Genomic DNA, 21,579 nt, shown 5'->3' on the forward strand with positions numbered 1-21,579 from the left:
AAACACAACCAAATTTGGACTAGATAAAGAATTGCATAAATTGGGGCGGAATCCTTAGTTTAATAAATTTCCTGTAATACCACCATGAGTAGGAAAAACGTTCTTTAAACTTACATCGCACGGGTTCCCTTCAAGAACTTACCAGGATCCACTTAAATGCTCCACAAAAGAAAGATTGAAAACCACGTCCTTTTTTAACACCTGATGTATCAATGAGTAAAAGATTATGATATCAAATTTGAGTATTTAATTAACTTCAAAAACTTATCATGATTCAGTAATTTTTGAAATGGGCAGATACATCATTTGGAAAAAAAACCATAAGTAGGCCCACCTCATTTAAAGCTATCTTTGTATCTTCACTGTCCAGCCCCACTGTATCACCTTCTATCCGAGCTTTATACACATAATAACTTTGTAATTTGTTTGATTATAATGCAATAAATGAATGCTTCCGACTGTGCTATTTACTCGGTGAAACTGTATAAACCCCAGTACAGTCCAGTATTGTTTTTGTAGCTTCATAATAAAAATTGCCCAAGTTTTCGAATAGTTTTGTTGTAGGTTTCCCTGCGGTTGATATCATCAGTAATCAAGCGGCAAGAAACTTCGGTAATGAGGGGAAATGTATGTAATCAAGCATGTAACTGGGAGGAAATTTTGTTTTATTATAGCATCATAACGAGCATTCAGTTAATTTTATCTTATTGTTTGGATGTTATAAAATTTATAACATCTCACTTTAGAAGAGCTGATTTTAGTTTTTATATAGTTACATAAAAAGATGTTATCATTAAATGCACGAGCCAAGTAAATTAATTTAATTTCCTGCTGGTGGATTACTCGTAATCTGCAGAATTTCATAATACAACATTTATCGCAAGCGACTTATTATCTTCTCATCCCAAGACGCAAAAAAATCTCATACCTATTTTAATCTAATGGGTTTAAGGTTTTAGTATTATTATCCAAAATTTGCGAATATTTATAGTATAATATCGAATTTTTATGGAACAAGTTAAGAGGGCTTTGGATGGATTTCAAGTAATCTTCTAATCTGGATGGGTTACAGCATAACAAACAAAATTTTTTAGAAATGGGACCAAACTTGAAATAATTTAGAACAGGCCATTTCGGCTTTTTTCCAGTGCACATCGTAAATTCCCAAACATTCTCAACTGAAAATTTGCCAAAATAATATATTACGCTTACATAGTTTCATCAACTTTCGTGGATTTTTAGATGAAATATTATATTTTTGCAAACTCATTTTTTAACACAAATGACTATGCTAATTCTGAGGATTCCAAATATCAATTTGAGAGAAATGTTGCAGAATTATAATTGAAAAAAAACTATTTTCTTTTGATTTTTAAAAACAAAAAAAAGTACCCACTCTATCGAAAAAATATTTCCCACATGAATGCTGTCTTGACATCTGAAGGAAATCGCTGGAATATTTAAAAAAAACTGAGTTTTTCAGAAACGCTATTTAAATATCGAACACGTTATATATTGGTTCGCCAAAACTTTGGGGAACAACAATAATCCAATATTTAGTTTGGAATCCAGAATTATAATTTTTTTACCCAAAAGTAATATTCAGGTCAGATCATGTACCTTGGCCACATGGTTCTAGATTTGGAAAAAAGAAATAGAGTTAAACTGAAGATAAACCCCAACAAAAGCAAGGTTCTCAATCTGAGTCATTGCACTCTCTCTATTTGCATTAATAGGCAGAGCAGCAAAGGCATTGATCAATTTGTATATTTAAGAAGCGTAGTTTTTATCAACGGTGGCACCGAGGTGGATGTCGCTCGACGCGTTGATAGCTCTAGATCTGCCCTGGCTGCCCTACCTAAAATCTGGAAATGCAGCTACCTCAACATCAAAATCAAGTTGAGACTGTTCTGTGCTAGTGTCCCTTCTATGTTGCTGTATGAAAGTAGCAAAAGGAAAGTGACAACTACTGTCACTCGAAAGGTCTGAGCCTTTGTCAACACCTGTCTACCGCGTATCATCGGAGTACGCTGATCTGATACTATTTCAAACGCGCATAGGTCACACATTAAAAAGGAACGACAATTGCATTGCTGGTTACACCAACCCAAAAATGCCGATGAATGGGCAGAAGAGTGGGGGATGAGTACGGGAATCTGGAGAAATTCTGAGGACGCTGAAGTGCATTGCCTTGAACCGGGGACATACACAAAAATTTGCGTTGTGATAAGTATTTGATGTAAATTTTTATTGATATGGACGTATCTTTATATTATATAATCAGAAAATTAAACATTAAAGAATGATTTTGAACAACCATCATTCAAAATAATGCATTCGTCTATTAAGCTCGAAAATCGTATTCCCTTAGAGGTTCATTGAAAATCACGATAGTGAACAAAAAATGTAAACAACGGACTCTGCTTTCTAGAAAAATGGGAGTAGTCAACACAAACGGAGAGTAATATTGCTTCTCATCTCATTTTATACAAAAAATTAAAAATTCTGCAGTAAAAGATTACAGGACAAACCCTTCGATCAGATGGACTCGCAAGGTTTCCGACTTTTCGGCTAACAACATGTACATATATCATCGTGCATCTCCTCTTCGCCTCTTCACTGGTTGGTACGTAAATTGCTCCTTGTTCCCGACTTCCACGAGATAACTGTCCTATTAGTGTTTAGAGAGAATCAACTTCCAAAACCTAGCGAAATGTCATTTCAGCCAGATAAAATTCTTATCACACAGAAACTGGTGGGTATAGATCATTTCCCACACCTTAAATTTGTCATATTGAAAAAATCAATAGGTGGATAGCAACATCAAGACACAAATAGATTATCCAAACCAATTCAGACTTTTCAATCAATTTGGGAATTTTCCATTCCAAAATCGGAATTTTCCAGTTCAAATCCGTAATTTTTCCAATATTTTACTTTAAAGTTTAAACCAACTTTTCATAACTGGATAAGGAACCATTGGATACAGTCTGGAAATATAATAGTCCAATGGCGACCACTGTGACGCTATTACTTTCATACTTTCATACTTTTCATACTTTTTGAAAATGCAGTATACGAGTATGCTTTTCGGATCCAATCCTGAAATTGCGGCCGCCTCCTGGAGCCTACATACGTCCATTTTAATTATGTAATTAAGTAACTTTTAGAGGAAAGACAACTTCCATAGAAAATAAAGTAATGAAAGCAGTTAAGGTGACTCCTTACTTCTTGCTTACTCTGGGTAAGTGTCTGATTAGCAACGCCGCAATTTAAACTTTTTAACACTTGGTAAGTCCTCCCGATTGTCACGAGAGGTCACGTAAAGACTTTATATGGTTCACTAAAGGATTTTCTTATGTGATCTTTGATATTTCAACTTTTTTTAAAGGTTTGAATTAGGAGGTAATTGGTCAACGTAAGTAAAAGATTTAATTTTAAAGATAATCTCCTTTATTTGCTAATAGTATTTTGAAAAGTATACAAATAAGTACGGACCAACTGTCCCTTTCTTCAATGTTTTATCTGATACACTGAAAAAAGGAACAGCTGGCCCCCGAAATACGTACCATATTTATATACTTTTCAGAATATTATTAGTCAAAACATATATATGTACGCATCAGTATACGGAGTAGATAATGTTTGTTTGTTTAGAATGAGAACAATATTTATGTCTTTAATATATATGAAGGAATATTTTGCATTCTTGGCTATGTATGAATGATAAAACGTGCACAGATAGTTCCATAAGATAAGATGTATCCATAATCTTTATACTTGGAGTACCGATCCTCCGCTATTTCGACTTGTTTGTATCTGTTTTTGGTGAACTTCTTCACATTTAATAATGTTGAACTGTTAATGTAAAGCGGATGAAGTTAATTATTATCAATACAATGCTTTCCAGATCAAATTATTTCTGTAATGGCCCTTTCAAAAAAAATAGAGGGCAATTGAATTTTTTAACTACGTACACACGGAACTGTCATGCACTGATCGTTCCTCACATAGGGAAACACAAAACCAGCAGCATTATGGCACAAAAGTATTAATTGACGAATATTGATTGTATTTGTTTCTTGCGGTAAAAGTGAGTTCTCCTTGAAAATGGTGTATGGCTGGTGGAAAGCACATCTCTATTTGTGGTAGTCTGTAGTAGTCTTTTTATTCTGTATACTTACCTCTATCGTCCGAGTCACGATTATAATTTTATCTTGATAAACAATAGAATGGCGAAGTTGCAAAGCAAAATTTACAAAAATCGCCTAAATTTTTCTTCGAATACCCAGAATACGAATAAATTATTAACGAAAGTGCATAATCGTGGCTCGAACTAGACCTACTGATCATCATCAACGGCGCAACAACCGGTATCCGGTCTAGGCCTGCCTTAATAAGGAACTCCAGACATTCCAGTTTTGCGGCGAGGTCCACCAATTCGATATGCCTAAAAGCTGTCTGGTGTCCTGACCTACGCCATCGCTCCATCTTAGGCAGGATTTGCCTCGTCTTCTTTTTACCAGAGATATTGCCTTTATAGACTTTCCGGGTTGGATCATCTTCATCCATACAGATTAAGTGACCCGCCCACCATAACCTATTGAGCCGGATTTTATCCACACCCGGACGGTCATGGTATCGCTCATAGATTTCGTCGATATGTAGGCTACGGAATCGTCCATCCTCATGTAGGGGGTCAAAAATTCTTCGGAGGATTCTTCTCTCGAACGCGGCCAAGACTTCGCAATTCTTCGTGCTAAGAACCCAAGTCTCCAAAGAATACATGAGGACTGGCAAGACCATAGTCTTGTACAGTAAGAGCTTTGACCCTGCGGTGAGACGTTTCGAGCGGAACAGTTTTTGTAAGCTGAAATAAGCTCTGTTGGGTGACAACAACCGTGCGCGGAATTCATCATCGTAGCTTATCAACGGTCTCAAAGTTGTATTCTCCTATCTTTATTCTTCCCATTTGACCAGTGCGGTTTGATGTTGTTGGTTGGTTGGTTTCTGGTGCTGACGTTGCCACCATATATTTTGTCTTGCCTTCATTGATGTGTAGCCCAAGATCTCGCGCCGCCTGCTCGATCTGGATGAAGGCAGTTTGTACGTCTCGGGTGGTTCTTCCCATGATGTCGAATTCGTCAGCATAGGCCAGTAGCTGAGTGGACTTAAAGAGGATCGTACCTCTTGCATTTACCTCAGCATCACGGATCACTTTCTCGAGGGCCAGGTTAAAGAGGACGCACGATAGAGCATCCCCTTGTCGTAGACCGTTGCTGATGTCGAATGGTCTTGGGAGTGATCCTGCTGCTTTTATCTGGCCTTGCTCATTGGTCAGGGTCAGCCTAGTCAGTCTTATTAATTTCGTCGGGATACCGAATTCTCTCATGGCCGTGTACAATTTTACCCTGAGTATGCTATCATAGGCGGCTTTAAATTCGATGAATAGATGGGGCAACTGGTGTCCATATTCCAACAGTTTTTCCATCGCTTGCCGCAGAAAGAAAATCTGATATGTTGCTGATTTGCCTGGAGTGAAACCCCTGATTTAGACTTACTGATGTGCAAAATAACGCGGAAAAAGCCCGATCGATTGAACAATGTTGCTGGTGCTTCACATTAGTTGGGAAAATGTTGTTTGGAGAAAAACGAATTTAAAGTTTTCATATTGTAGGCACGTCAGCAATATACTCCCAACATATTCTGCTTCCAAAATATATATAAAAAAAAAAATCGGTTGCTAAATGCCTTCACATAGGAAAACCTCCTTAAAACAACGATAAGAAATCACCACAAATACAATACAAATAACTCTTATAACACTGTATCGCAATAAGTCGCTTTCAATTCAAGGTAAGGTAGAAATAAATAGAACGGAGAAAAGTTTTTAAGGTTTTGTTTGGAAAACAAAACCTTATTAAAATCGATTCAGTGTCTGTCTGCCTGCTACACCGATTGACACGAAATTTAGTGAGAAGGTGGAGAACTGTGAACGCCCAGACATGCAGTAAGTGATATCGTTCTACGTTGAGATTTCGGAGGGGTCCCCATACATGCAAAAGGAATCACCAGATATAGTCATGTTGGGTATCAAATGAAAGATCTCGATTAGTACTTTTCGAAGCCGGTCTTAGTTTTAACATTTGGTAGAAAGGCAGGGAGTGGGAGGGGTGAAAAAATGATTATTTCTCTAAAGAACCCATTCTCCGAAACTACCCAATTGAAAAATCTGAAGAAAAGCATGAAGCTACTCCTATATGGTGTCTAGGCCTCAAAGTACTCTTCATATCGATATGTGCTCAAATTAAGTAAAGAATAATATGTTACCATATTTTTGGGAAAATTGAGTAAAAACCTCCCCTTAAGTTTATCCTAGAGTTATAAAAGTTTGTAGTAGTATAGAATATAATAGGAAGCATGTTATTCCCAAGCTCCTTCAAAATTATACTATTCCTAACAAAATTACAGTAGCTCAAAGTTGACTTTACCGTGTAAATTTACTACAACTAAATATCAATAACACACTGAAGTGAGTAGTCTGACATGCTAAATTCATATACATAATGGGGTACGTACAAATGGGACAGTTCTGCACTCAAATATACTCACAGAAGAAGCAAACAAAACCTTTTATACCTGAAGCGCCGAGCTTCCGGTTTCTCGACTTGTTTCTAGTATACTTTCGCAATCCAAAGTGAAGTAATTTGCTTGGCTTATTACTAGAACCTTATCTTCACAAGGAGTATAAAATTAGTTGGAGCAAACGCGCTTTAAATACAAGCAGCATCGGCAATGAGTCATGTCTCCGACTAAATTACTTTCGATAACAGAATTTGCATTTGGCTGTTTTTATCATTAGCAAGTGCATTGTGCTGCACGACAAGGTGCTAAATAAATGAATTCAATTTAATAACTGATAATTGTCTTACTCAATTTTTTACGTATAGAATTTTACAATCATCATCTGTTTACACTACGTGGCGCAATTACAATTGGAAGAAGTTTTTTACCTGTTTCCTAATTAATCCCATACATTAATACATGTTAGTGCTTCAATCTGCTATACCATGAAATAATGTATTCTTCATTTAGATTATTATAAATACACGCCATACAGCCTTTCTTGCATCAAATAACTTCCAGGTTACCTACCTCATTGTCTAAACATATTTCTTCCTTGCTGGGAGCATTTTTATAAGAACCTCTTCAAAATCATTCATTCTAAGCTTATCAATCTTTATCAATAATGTTATTTTATTATCTACATTGGGATTTATTTGGAGAATAATTAGTGTTTTCCCCCTGAAGTGAATAGGGGCGCAGCATATTAACAGTTTTACTTGGAATTTGCTGGGCTTATGGAGCTATGGGCTTAGTTAGAGGACTGGCTTTTCCGCTCTTTATACGAGGATAAGAGAAGGAATCCTGGAAAAACTTTAATCTCTTGCAATCTAGAAGCAATCTTTCTAAGTGGTTGAATGGAATATTATAGATCCTAAACGCTTTACGCTAGAGTCGGAGTTTGATCGGAGTCGGAGTTTGATTGATACATCACTTATCAGAGCTAGAAATTATATAACGTGCTTATGTAATGATGATCATTATGCGAATTTTTTTTTCAAAAATCCTCAGAGATGGAGACCCTTCATACACTTAGCACTAAAAGTCTGCCTACATCTGCTTTCGTACTGTGATGAACATGAAATAAAATATTTCCAGAGTTCTTTGAATACTAACTGCAGGCCGAATTTCAATTATTTAACTTTAAAAGTTTTTGAGAAATCGTTACATTTTACAACAAACAGAAAATTGGGGCGGAAAAAGTCTGGGTACACATTTAATAATAGTTTAAAAATTACTGGTAATTACAAATATAGTCTCAATTGATAATTTGTAGGGTATCCTCGGTTCTTAGTAACTTGTTGCAGAAGGTTAGGCATTGAATTGATAAGCTTTGCTGTCTCCTCGGATGAAGTTTTCTCCTACTATTCTCAGTGAAGAATATTTCTCAACATTTCTTTGCTGGTTGTATTGTGCTGACTTATCCTTTTCTCTAGTGAGTGCCATAAATGTTCAATGGGATTAAGGTGTGGAGGTTGTGGAGGTCTATGAAGCTATTTTGGGGCATTATACAGTAACCAGAGCCTCACAATTTGAGTTGTATGCTTGGGATCATTATCATGTTGAAAATAATAATCCTCACCCAAGCCGAGATTTCGAGCTCTTTACTCCCTCCTTCCATAATGTAATAATATTTTTTTTCTCGCTAGTGAAAATTCCTTTTCCGTTAAACACTTATTGCACAATATAAACTTTACACAAACTTTCTAATCCCCTGCATAGGTCTGTTCTCTGTCAAACAATTTCAGGAAAGTGCGTTTGAGATGACATATTTCGGGGAATCCCCAAATTCGATTACTGTACACGGACTTTTTTCGCTTTGATTTTGTATGTTTCCTGGAAAAATTGCAATTATCTCAGAAAGTACTGGGACGAAATTAATGAAAATCAATGTGCGGAGTGATTAACAAATACTTAATCGATAGCCAAAGTAAAATCGGGAAAATTTTTGATTCATTTTTTAATATTGAAAACTAAATGTAATGAGGTACGTAGGGTTTTTTTGCTAAGTGTATCTACATCTTAGTATAGTTATGTCGTTCTGAATAATAATAATAATAATAATCGCTGACGCAACAATCCATATTGGGTCAGGGCCTTGAGGTTTGTTAGAGCACTTCATTCAAGACCGTAACGGTACACTACAGTACACTGTAGGAGACAATGTGGTCAACATAGCGCTCGCCCGAGATTATTACCCTGATTTGACTCAGGTACTCATTCACAGTTGAGTGGACTGGCATCCGACGTCAAATCACGATACAAATCTCACTGCCACCAGTGGGATTTGAACCGCGATCTTCCGAACGACAGCCTTGTGCTCTAACCAGCTGCGTGGTTAGTGGTTATCCGGACATTGTATATTTGACACTAATAGACATGCTACCAAAAATATGGTACAAATAACTATTATCAATTTAAAAAGAATTATGTTTCTCAATACCCATAATTATCTTTGCAAACTTTGAAACAAGTCGGGAAACCGAATGCTGGACGCTTCAGGTACAAAAGGTTTTGTGTATTTCTTAGTACGTAGCACGTAATATATGCATATACTATGTGAGAATATCCACTTTCGGATGATACTGCCATTCATAGTCTTGAATTTGCAACGAAGAGACAACTTTGACGTATTATAACTTTGTTAGTAACAGTGCGATTTCCACCAAACTTAGTGAGATCATGCTCTATGTTATATCCTATAATTTAGCATGAACTTAAGGGGGGTTTGCAGCCAATTACTAAAAATTATAGTAATATGCTATTATTAACTTTATTTGTACAGATATCAGTATGGAAGGTTTTTCGGAGCCCAGGCACCATATAGTGGCAGCCTCCTGATTTTTTTCAGATTTTTCGGTTTGGTAGTTTCTGAGAATGGCCCCCTTAAAGGAACAATCACTTTGAACCCGTCGCAATCCCCACCTTTCCAACAAATGTCAAAACTAAGATCGGCTTCGAAAAGTACTAACCGAGACCTTTAATTTGATACCCCAAATGACTATATTTAGTGAAAAAAAAATGTTCACCCCTATTTTACATGTATGGGGACCCCCTCTTAAATTCGTCGTAAAAGGATGTAACTCATTGTATGCGTGAGCGTTCACAGTTCCCAGCTTTTTATCAAATTTTGTGTCCGAGAAAAATGTGTGTGACGGATAGACAGACCGACAGACAGTAAACCGATTTTAATAAGGTTTTGTGGGGATAGTTTTAATGTCCCTAAAGCTTATGAACGATAAAAGTCGCGAACCTGATCTAGACTCTACGACCGAATGGAGCAAATGCTAAAGAAAAAGGAGATTTAACACACAACGAACTTGGTGTACGATTTATTTAACAAATGCTGCTTCTAAATGCTCTGTATAGGTCAATTTACTCGAATTCCCACAATTAAGGGTAGATAGCATATCATCAATACAAACCGAATATTAATTATTACTTGGAATTTTTATATTGGCGGTGGTTATAATGATAAATGATGATGATAATTATTATTATTTTAAAGAAATTCTTTTCGAAACGAACATTTACAAAAATTGTCCTTTTGTTGTTGTTGAAAGTTGTTTGAAACTTTTAAAATGTTTACTTCGTTTCATTTACTATAAACGGCTAAACTAATTGAAAAGAAGACTTCTTTTAATTTGAGGATTGAGGGGTCCTCAGTCCGCATCCATTTAATCTCAGACCGGACCAAATAGAGAGTAACTTGCTTCCACTTTTCGGGCCTATGGACCCTTCATTTCGAGTTTAGCACATAAAGTTGAAAAAAATCAGAGACTGGCTGTTTTCGTATCTAGACCAAGGGAAACCTCCTGAATCTGATTGTATTATTGGTCATCTTACTTGTGCATGCGATATTGGATACTCTAACGAAGTGTTGCTTAGTGGAGGGAACTTGTGTTTGTGTAGGTTGGGGTATCGGAGAAACATAGTTTTTGGGCACTCAATCCATAGTCGTGCTTTGCACTTAATGCCCAGAAAAGTTTTTTGTATCTAGCGATAGCCACTTGCCCTTATAGAAAGCTTGTTCCCAGCCTCTAATAACACTGATAACAGCTTTACTCGCTGTTATTGACACTTCAATTGGTGCTTCCGGTCCCGATATGGGAGAAATTTAACCCTTTTTACTAAGGCTTCTGCGATTTCAATTCTCTCTATGCCAGAGTAGCTAAGTGCCCACATTTCCTCCATAGATTTAAAGAGATTTTTACATTCCGGAACGATTTTTGAGGTAATCAAAGGACTCAACATAATCAGGCAGGTTGGCTATCGCTGCAAATTGTGATCTTTGAAAGTCAAAATACGTGCAGTTTACTTTTTCTATATCTCCGTTACCATACTATTTCAAAGTCCTAATTCTCCTCTACCCGAGTGATCACGAATTAACCTCCTTTTCTCGAAATTCTCAATATTAACGGAGATACCAAGTGTCCTAGAGTACTTCAACACACAGCAGTCTCTGGTTTGGCATAGCATAGGTCCACTTAATTAAAGTATCATCAAAACCATGTTTTCTGGCAGCATCAGACAGTTTTTTGAAACGGGCAGGGTTAAAAGCTTTTTCAGTGTCCATGAATACCCTATCTCCTACTCGCCAAGGAATGAAGAGCAGGCTCGGAAGACTTTGCACGTATGCCATTTACGGCATACGCAGTTGCATGGATAGCAGCTTCAGTTTGGCGCCTTTTGAATTCCAATGCGTAATACGCAATATACATATTTATACGTACACGCGTATTTTCATTGCTCTTTTACTGTGATTGACTATTGAAGTCACGTCACTTAAATGCAAAAAATCATTCAACATAAAAGTTAAAACCTTGCAAGGTTGAACGAGGCGGGATACTCATCGTAGTATGATATATAAATTACCATATGCTGAACTCTTATCTCGTATTACACTAACTTCCTTATAACGTAACAATACGAAACACACATTAGTAATAGTTCAAAGACTAAGTCATAAAGCACACTTTCAGTTCAACTGACCTATTTGATACGAAACATTTGTTAATTCGTCCTTTCGTGGTGATAGAGTGGTATTGTTTTGTGCGCCATAAGAATTTTGAAAGCCCCAATATTTGCAATGATCTGGAACCATCTCCAGTTGACTTTTGTCAAATGTAAGGGCTACACTATGAAAATACTTCAGCATCAGCGCAATCTGGCTTCCGTTTTGATTCTGACCATCTATGGCTTCGATTAGTTGGCTGCCAAAGATAGTAAACGTCTCGTAATGGAGACGAAAATGTTATATTGCATCAGTGGTATAAGATCCTATCATCACCTCCGAAATGAGGACTCATACCACCTCATGGAAACTCATGGCAACTAAATTGACCAATTGGTTGAAATTCCGTAAATACTTAACTGTTCACCTTAATGGATGCACTTAATATATATCGGTTTGAAAACCGAAGATGGAGTGGATGAAGCAATTGTGGAATTCAACAAAGTAACAACTGCTGCCGCATAACTCTCTATTCCATGTCTTTGGCACTGCAGATAGTTAAATAGAAATGTCTATTAAAAAGAAAGTGCCAAATATACAGTTCACCTGGTGCAAAATTTCAACTAGTAAGTTGAAATCTATTGTTTCGTCAAGCACTCAAGGATCATCAGGAACAAGAGTTGCTATGCTATCTGCGAAACTTTACGTCCACTGACCAACCAATTATTCACAATGGAAGATCACCAGGAACGTGAAGCGGCCTGTAGAGTGAGAATCAGGAGCTGCGACGCAATTAAGGGGGTAATATCTGCAAAGCATCTACAAAACGCAAGCGGAAATAACAGGAGGAGAAGCTGGATCCAAGAAAAAACTTCAGGTCGCCACGTTATCATAGATGGAGCCCTTATTAAACTTGGAGAAATTGACATCCTTCATGTGGTGCATAGACAGATTTAACTCGCTTGTACAATATGACTTAATTACTTTATTATTTTTTCTATACGTCACACAACTGTGACATCCTAGCAGAAGTTCCCTAATCTACAATTTGAGTCTGCCAAATAATCAAAACTTGATAGATACAGACGATACCGATATTTTAAATACAAGCTGCAATCTCAAGAAATCTGCAAAACCATCTAGCAATGTGACCGAAATTAGCTACAGGTGGTAATCGCCCCCCATGAGTGCGAATTATAACCAAGCGAAATCCGCCCTATATATTCAGGCCTAAACTAGGCCGAAGCGAAAATTATTTTTGTTTAAGGACCCTTTAGCCAATTTCGATCTCGCATCTGAAGAGTTGCCCCTGCCCTGGACGAAATCGTCAGTTACTTTGATGATTTTTTTTAATTTTTGGAATTTAACTCAAAAAAGAGGGATCCGTGCATCACCAATGTGGAAGATAGTTTCTTCTCAATTGGTCCGGTCGGACATCAGATGCGGACTTAGAGCTCCTCAAACAAAAATCATTTAGGAAAAGTTGAAAATTGGCTTTCAATTTAGACAATTTGCGTAAACGAAACCAAATGTTGTCATACCACTTTCACCCCGGAGTGATAAAACAAAGCCAATGAATTCACTACTTACTACCACACTTACAGATGAAATCACACCAAATGAAACCGAACGTCTAAGACACATATTGAGTGGAAATAAAAATTCAAAGGTACGACCTAAATGATGAAACACTTTTTTATGAAGCTATTTCAATCCCAATTTAGATATACAGGATCTAACCTTAAGGTCCAGCGCGCAGTGTAAAGTGGAAGTCAAAGGCCCCATGAATAATTTCCTTAGAATATAAAAATTGCAAATATTCACAGAGACTTTCAAATTTCAACAATTAGAGAGGAGGCTCATATTAAAGAATATGAGCAGCCTGCGCCAAATTAGTATTAGCTGACTTAACTGTTTTGTAAACTTAGCGAAACATTGATCAGATGATAAATTGAGTGAAGTGCAATTGGCATTGTGTTGCTAGTCGAAACATCACTTCCGAATGGTTCGAATCTCTCCAACAAAAATTGTTTTTTGTCTTCTTGTTTATACTGAACACATCAGTTCATCAGTCCATTTTTGATGGATTGACTTATGGGAGACTGATGAAATACTGATCGTGTAAGGTCAGCATATATTTTACAATCCCCGAACATCGCTTATTCAAGACAGACAGATTCAGACAGAAACAGAAAGTTCAGGCCTTTCGTTGAAGAAAACCTTATTGAGGTATCGTCTGAGGTCTAATAGGGCCGGGGCGTCTCTTCCTTCTCCTAATGTTGGCTGCATGTAGCTGTGATAACCCCAATTTCCATGTGGTAGTTTATGGAGCAGCGCCCCTTAAAAAAAACAAAAGACAGCAAACATAACAAAAACCCCGATTTAACGGTCTCAGATTCTTTCACAAAGATTTTCGTCTGTGTTGAAAGTTTCTAGGTCTTAAATATTGCAATCCTACAGCACCAGAGCAATCTACAGGATTTCTAGTATTGTTTCTGAATACGGTACTTTCATTCTCTGTATCAGCTGGATTTCCACCCCGGATAAGGTAGAAAGCGTATAGCTGCCCCACCAGTCTTCCTATCGTTCGCTATAAGTCCGTTGCGGAAGCATCAATTTTGCACTACATGCAGAGTTGCATTGAATCAATCACATACTGGGCCCGAAAACTTGTACGCCGGAAATGCTTGTGTAAAGACCTTCCAGGAGCGAAAGCAAAGTGTTCATTACCAGGAGCCATAACAGAAGAGAGAAGAGCCCTTTCTATGAGCAACCTCTAAGACATCTCGCCTCAATAGACTTTTGTCTGACCAGTATGTGAATTTTTCTTCTCTCCACTATGTGAAATCCAATTGATAACAGCGAATTCCACACTCCCTTGCTGCGTCACAAATCGCCGCGAATGACCATAATTGAAGGCGCCTTCGATATACATGAATGCCCTCGCTCTCGGTTGAAGAGCACCGTTATTATTTTCCTCTGTTTTGCCAAATTGAGTTCCAACATGGTGTTTACCCTGCTTTGGCATTTCAAGTGGACAGCTCTCCCTCTCTCATACTAGTTGTGATCACACACAGTTATTTACTCAATTCCAGCATGCGATCCCAGTAAGGGCGTCCTAAGGATTGAAACTCGGGCGCTCAATTCTATCTTCAATTTAGTTCCTACCTATACCTACATTCTAATAGTCTCGATCCCCTCGCGTTAGTGTTAGAACTTCCCCAGCATATATGACGGGCGTGAACATCACATGCTGCTATTACTCCCATGTCTTTATTTTTGCTATATTGGATAGCTCTGATGAATGTTCCACTGAGAACGCGTTTCCGTCATAGGGGAAATAAGCAGAACACCAAGAAATATCCTTATCTCCCCATTGGCTTTGTATGATCAGCTTGACCGTTGTGGTGTCGTCGTTACAAATGTCGTTAATCAAAAAAGCTTGGAGGGCTTTTGAACCATCATGCAGGAACGAGGTCTATCACTTCCATTGGCATTCAACAAGTCAGCGGGTTGGAAGTTTAAGCCTCGAACTTCCCCACTAACAACACACGGTTCTTGTAGGTAAATGTCTTGCAACTATTGATCTAAAGACTGACCTTCGGAGAGTGGGGTTATGAAAAGAGAAGCGTGAGGTCCTCCTTTCCAACCCCCGTTCTGGGTGATAATTGCTTTACTAATAAGCCTATTAATGGCATGAAAATAACCCCTCTTTGAGATATCATCACTTTTTAATAGGGACGACGGCCGCAACCTTTTTACGGAACATCTCTCTACATACCCTGTTATCCCCAATACTTCCGGGGGTTGAGTTGGCAAATCAAACTTGCCCTTGATCCTATCCCCTCTGAGTCTAGAGTTCGAAATCAAGCTCTACCAATTTTACTTCAGAATAACCCCACTCTGAAGGATGATATAATAATTCTTAAGGGGGCCAATTGCGACGATTATATTTGAGTGAAGAATTGGGAATTATCCGACCGGGCTAGAAAGGAGGACTTTCCTCTTCATCCTCCATAACCTCCCCACCACCTCCGAAGATGGGAATTGAAAATTCAACCTTTACTTCCTTCCGTTCCACTGGATCCAAGATTCTCGTGTTAAGGGCTGTTGGTTCCACTACAACACTGAAGAATTTCCATTGACGTGTAAACTTCCATTTGAATTTAGATGACTATCGTTCGTCAATTTTTCAAGATAAATCTTGTCTTCAGAAGATGAATCAAGTGAGAAATTTATTCAGCTCATACTGAGTGACTCAGTCTGTTCTTGAAGAGTAAAATATGAAGTCATACAATAAGAAAGCCAAAGTTCACTGGCTTTTTTTTAAACAGAAAAATTAAAATAAAACCCGACCAGCAGTTGATCATCCTGATGATTTCCAAAAAGTACCGCATTTTATTATCTACATGATTGTTTTTCCATTTAACTCTTTTCAATTTTTCTCCTAAATAGAGGGTGTATTCCTTATAATTTACCGGTGTTCTTAATGGCGCTAAGTTGCTCTTTTTAGTTTATTTGTCAATGAAATCAGTTCTTATCTCGTCACAAAAATAAGCACCGAACATTCAACAAAGTCATTATTTTCCTAAATCATCAACTAATTATAAACAAATCAGACTCCTCGTAAGCATTCTACAGTTATATTATCAGTTCCTATTCGGAAATCGACTTGGCCTTCATCGACCTCTCTACATGGTATCTTGCACACTCATCACCGCCTCCACTCACCCGACCAGTCATCGACATAAACTACCATCCAGTCTATCTGTTGCGAAGACACGTCGTGCAACATTCACTGCTCTCTCTGTTAACCAGCTGTTGTCGCTCTGTGCAACATCACACAATGCACTCTGCAAGGCATTCCAGCAGCACGTGACGCCGAAAGACATGCGATTCCATTGATGGTGTCACACGGTCACTGGACGTACATAAGGTTCCCATTCGAGTACATAATGTGCTGCCAGCAACATCTGAGGAAGCCAAAAGAATCTGAGCGTTTTCAATGTTGCTGTACGCATGTCAGAATCAGATACATTTTCCCGCTCGGAAAGTCGTTCAGACGAGGAAAATTGTTGGTGGACACAGTGAGTGTGATCGCTGGTGATGGGTGTTCGAGGGGCCTACCTGAACGATGTTGCAGATACTATCGGGTAGTTCACGGCTAGCTCGCGTTCAAGTAACATGGGATGTGTGCTTCGCGATGCTATAGCAGATAATAGATACTTGTACTCAACCAGTGCAGACATTTCGCGATTGTGGGCAGGTTCTGCTATCGTTTAATTGTTCCGGTTAGCTGAGGTGATAATCCGGTTCTCGAAGTGTTCAGTTCGTTTTCAATCGGTGGTCGCAACACAAATTTGCATGTGCACTTTGAAGCTGCAGAATAAGGAGTTGGGAATGCCAGTTGATGGCTAGTGGTTCAGACATGAAAGTGTTCAAAATTTTTGGACAGTGCAAGACCAAGTTTTCAATATCAATGCTATTGGAATGGTAGTTGTGATTCAAATGTTCCAAAAAAGGTGTTCAAACCAGTTCAGATATGTTACCAAATAATGCATAGTGTATATTAGTACCGACGATAAAAAAGGAGTGAAATCATCTCTGAATACATAATCAGAATAGGAAGTATCGGGAAAATCCTTGAATCCGCCCCCACAACAACTGTACCATTAATAAAATGCAACCAATGTGCTCAAACTGAAAAGTGTTCAACCAAACTTAAAGGATATCTGCAAAAAAATACAATCTTCTAGTCGCACCGGCAAACAAGGAATACCATCATGTTAGCAGTAAAGAACTTCTTCCTACCGGAGCGCAAGGCTCCAGATACTGCACAACGTTTTTCCCGAATGCCGGAAGCGTTTCTGCGGTCGATACGTCGTCGATCGTTGCGTGTTAAACGTGCCAAAAGTCTGGTCGTGTCCGATCGCGAAAAACGTAAATCTGGTGAGTAAGAAATTACTTGTGAAAAGTTCAGATTAATTGAAAAACGATAAGAAAGTACTAAAAATTAAATGATCTGAAAACGAGAAGTATGACCAATATTTTCTTAGTGTTTTTTTTTTCCAATTATTTTTACGCTTTTTTAACTTTGAACAGAAAATAGCAAACAACTCGATATTTATCAACAAAATTTTCATAAAAGAATCTCAGCAAGAACTGGTTGTTGAATCGAAATGTTTACGTCTGTTCCGGGATTGGCTATTGATCGCTTGAGTTGGTTGTATCCATAAATCAGTGAATAGATAGCTGTAACAGGTTTTTGCGTAGCTCGATCTAAGAATGTAGCTTTGCAGATAGTAAGAGTGTAGGAAAGTGATCTTCGCTGAATGTTTTTTGAAGATGCTTGAAAAAAAAGACACTATTTTCCACTTTGCGGCACAGTAGGCATTCATAACTTTGCGTTCCGTAATTATACAACTGATTAATGTACGGCGATACCTTACCAACTGACGGATAGGATTTACTTCTTAGAAAATGCGAACCGTTAAGAGCTTTGAACCCCTGTTTAATATGTACGGTACCTTCTGTAAATTTGCGGAGTTTTTACCTAGCTGATCTGCGATAACGTCCAATTATTTCAAACTGTTCAAAGACCTTTCTCTTTGATAGTATCTTCCTATAATATTGGCATTAACCAGTAACAGTTTCAAATAGAAAAGTTCGATCAATTATATGATGTTACGTTACCAGGTAAATAAGTATGTATCGCTTTTTTTTAAATAAAGAACGTATCCCCACACGTGCTAGAACCTTAAAAGATCGATTTTAGTGTCTACAAAAATGTCTATGTAAATCGAGAATCTTAGGAGACTTCTGTGGATAAGGTCATTTTATTAATAATAAAAGCATTAATAATGCTATATTACGTTATTGAATGACGTTATCTTGCCCTATATTTATTTTGGTTGAATTTCTCGTTCTAAAGTTTTAATTTGCTTGCCTTTTAGGGGTGTCCAAAAATTCATTTCAAATCTATGCAAGCAGTTATTTTAGAAATTTTCCATCGTTTTTGCTCAATGTTAAGGACAAACAGAGCTTTATGTATTTGGTATAGATCAGAATGAAATCATGCGTTTAGAAGTGGCTTTTCAACAAGTTGATAAATTAGAAACCTCACTCACTGATGAAAAAGCAGATTCCAATCTATAGTACTTTGAATTCTGCTCCAATAATTTCTGCTTGCCCTTTCTAACTAACTTAAATCCCATCTAATCTTCACTTTGATTTAGTTCTTTATCCTTCGTAATGGGTTTTATGAGGCGTTCCAGATATATGCGAAGACGGATACATTTTTTTTTTCACTTAGAACATCAAATAAAAAGGTTCAATTTCAAAAAAGTGAAACAGGCCTCATTCTCAGAATCTATCCAAGTGAAATCTAGGGCTCCAAATACATCCAATTCCGGTGTCTACTCAAATAAAGTTAATAAGAGCATATTGTTATATTTTAGAAATTAACCCGGAAACTCCCCTTAAGTTAAATCTAGAAGTACATACTTTTTTAATTTTGAAAAGTTTGAAGGCGATCTAACCACTCCTAGCAAAGTTATCGAAGGTCAAAGTTTTGTATTTCACGTGAATGTATTGCACTCTAAAACGTGTATGACGTCATTATCATATAAAGTAAACTGATATGATCGGCAGAGTTGGAGTTTGAAGATATCTCAAAGAATATTTTGAATTTTTCCCTGTGTATGGGTTGAAAAACGTGCCTAGATGAGCACAAGGCTTTATACCCTAAGCGTCGAACTTCCGCTATTCTGGCTTGTTTTAGTGCTTTTTGGCGAAATTTGTTTGGCAAACCATTACAATAAAGTAATTTATCAATTTCATAACTTTTCAAATAACATTTGAGCAAACTTTGGGAATTTGGGAAGTCTTTATATAGAACATAAACGGAGATGCACCGCACAACAGGAACACATAAAAAAATGTGCCCCGCAGCTGCATGATTCTGGCCGTTCTAATTATTTGAAACAAAAATTGAAACACCATTTTAATCGTAACATTTGAGGCTTTACATGGAATTAAAAAAAATACAATTTCAAAAAATATTTTTTGTACGTTTTGGAAAAAAGAAATAATTTTTTTTGCACTTTTTCAGGGCCTATATAGCTACCTAACAAAGTAATTTTAATAGTTTCGCTTCAGCTTGTAGTTATACATGTCCTAAAGATGCTGTAAAGATTTGAGCAGAATCAACCAAATAGTTTTTGAGATATCATGGCAGCAGTTTGAAAAAATCTTGCTTTGCAATCTTGCACTTCCTCGGATTTCCGACCGTAGCTTTTCAACCACTTCGAATTTTTAAAAATCCTTTTATTTGCGTCTTCTATACATATTTTAGATTGTATGGAAAAATAAGAAAATTATCTTTTTTATCTGTCACACTAGACAACCCCTTAAACGATGAAGACAGAATATCAGGAAGTATCACAAAAGAGGTGACAACACACCGTTGAACTGGAGTACAGTTTACGCAATCAATTTCTTTGATATTTCCTGGCAGTATACTACACGAAGCGCAACAACTTCGAACTTTTCTAAAAACTTATTTTTGTTTTGAAATCTAACAACATGAATCCACTGAAATAAATTTTTGATGATCGCATGTCGACAAAAGATGGGCTCCAATTTGTCTTTTGCTTAGCAAAAATGAATAATTTTTGGATTAAAACTAAGTTATTCAGTCATTAATTTTGCGTTCAGTTCAGTTTTCAATTTCTGAGCATTGCGAAATTGGTGGATCTTATTGATCCTCACCAACTTACAAATAACATTTATCGCGAATATATTGCCATATTTTTTGGAGAAAAAAAACTTTTCAAATAGTTGCCAATTTGGGGATCCATCCCCCCTTTGAAAACCACTGGGTAGGGTGGCACTGTGTAATCAGCTGTTCTGTTGCAATACGAAATATGTTTCTGTCTCTTCTCAGTTATCGTTTAGTTTTAGAAGCCCATGGTGAGCATATTCCATCAATTAGAACATGTGAAATGAAAAACTGGACAATTCATTCATTCATTTCTTTAGCTTTTATCCCATTCGGTAATGAGGTAGGCTCGGCTAGATCGGAGCTATCAATTTTCTAGGTCAAGAAGCATCAAATCATCATCTGACGTATCAACCCATCACTGTCTCCACCGCCCTTCGGATCATTTCGCACTTTCGACTTCTACATTCATGCCAATTTTAGTGAGTTCTCGTCAGCGGGGATTACATGTCCATACAAGGCGCCTCTCGTAATTTCACCACGATCGGTACAACCCCATATAAATCACAAATGTGCTCATTATCATAGTGTGTTACGCTACTAATCCCAAGCAACACCTTTGACAACATTACCGCGAGGCGGCATTCCTTATCGTTGATGGCCGGCCAGTACTCGGAACAATTGAAGTTGACAGGACGAACAACACGATGGTGGATTTTGGATTCACAAAGCAGGCAGTGTTGGAAAGGCACTTCATCCAGGTTACATTATTGTGTCAAACAATTTGATAAAGCAGTTCATTGTTTGGCTCAGAGAATCCACGCTAGATATGTACTTCAATCGCTCAGTTCTGGACAGGATGCTATCACTGATGATGATAATGCTTGTTCGCCATAACACTGTTTTATTCAGTCGGAGGCTGTGAGGCTCTGTTGAATGAAATGTTCATTTCACTTTTGAACAAGCTGCTCAAGATCAGCTTTGTTGTGAAACGCTAGGAAAACATCATTTGTTTTAATATACTTGCCACTCTTTAAACTTTACTTTTCGGATCACGGTAGAGCAGTTTGATCTAGCTCTTGTGTTTCTTTGAATAACCAGACAGTGTGTATTCCGCCAGTAGATTCCTAGTTCTTGACAAGCCTGTCTTTGTTCACAGTAATTTGGACTATATCGCGAATGCGACTGCGAAGAATGCGCTCAAAAATCTGATGGTATGGAAAAATAATCACATTGCACGGTAATTTGGACCTTTTAGCTGACTGCCTTTTATTTTCCATAT

The 21,579-nt window shown here is 37.5% G+C and overlaps 1 protein-coding gene across 2 annotated transcripts in view; it reads left to right on the forward strand.

Moving 5' to 3' along the window:
* LOC119650924 (centaurin-gamma-1A) overlaps positions 1 to 21,579 on the forward strand; it is a 537,400-nt gene that overhangs the window by 419,985 nt on the left and 95,836 nt on the right. Inside the window, exon 1 of one of the 2 annotated variants that reach the window (XM_038054152.1) lies at positions 16,686 to 17,527. The exons of the other annotated variant lie outside the window; for it this stretch is intronic. Coding sequence (XP_037910080.1) covers positions 17,362 to 17,527 — 166 coding nt within the window. The 5' untranslated portion in view covers positions 16,686 to 17,361. Of the gene's footprint in view, positions 1 to 16,685; positions 17,528 to 21,579 lie in introns of those variants that run through there. 2 annotated transcript variants of the gene reach the window in all.

Source organism: Hermetia illucens, chromosome 3 (genome assembly GCF_905115235.1).
Source record: "Hermetia illucens chromosome 3, iHerIll2.2.curated.20191125, whole genome shotgun sequence".
Classification (NCBI taxonomy): Eukaryota; Metazoa; Arthropoda; class Insecta; order Diptera; family Stratiomyidae; genus Hermetia; species Hermetia illucens.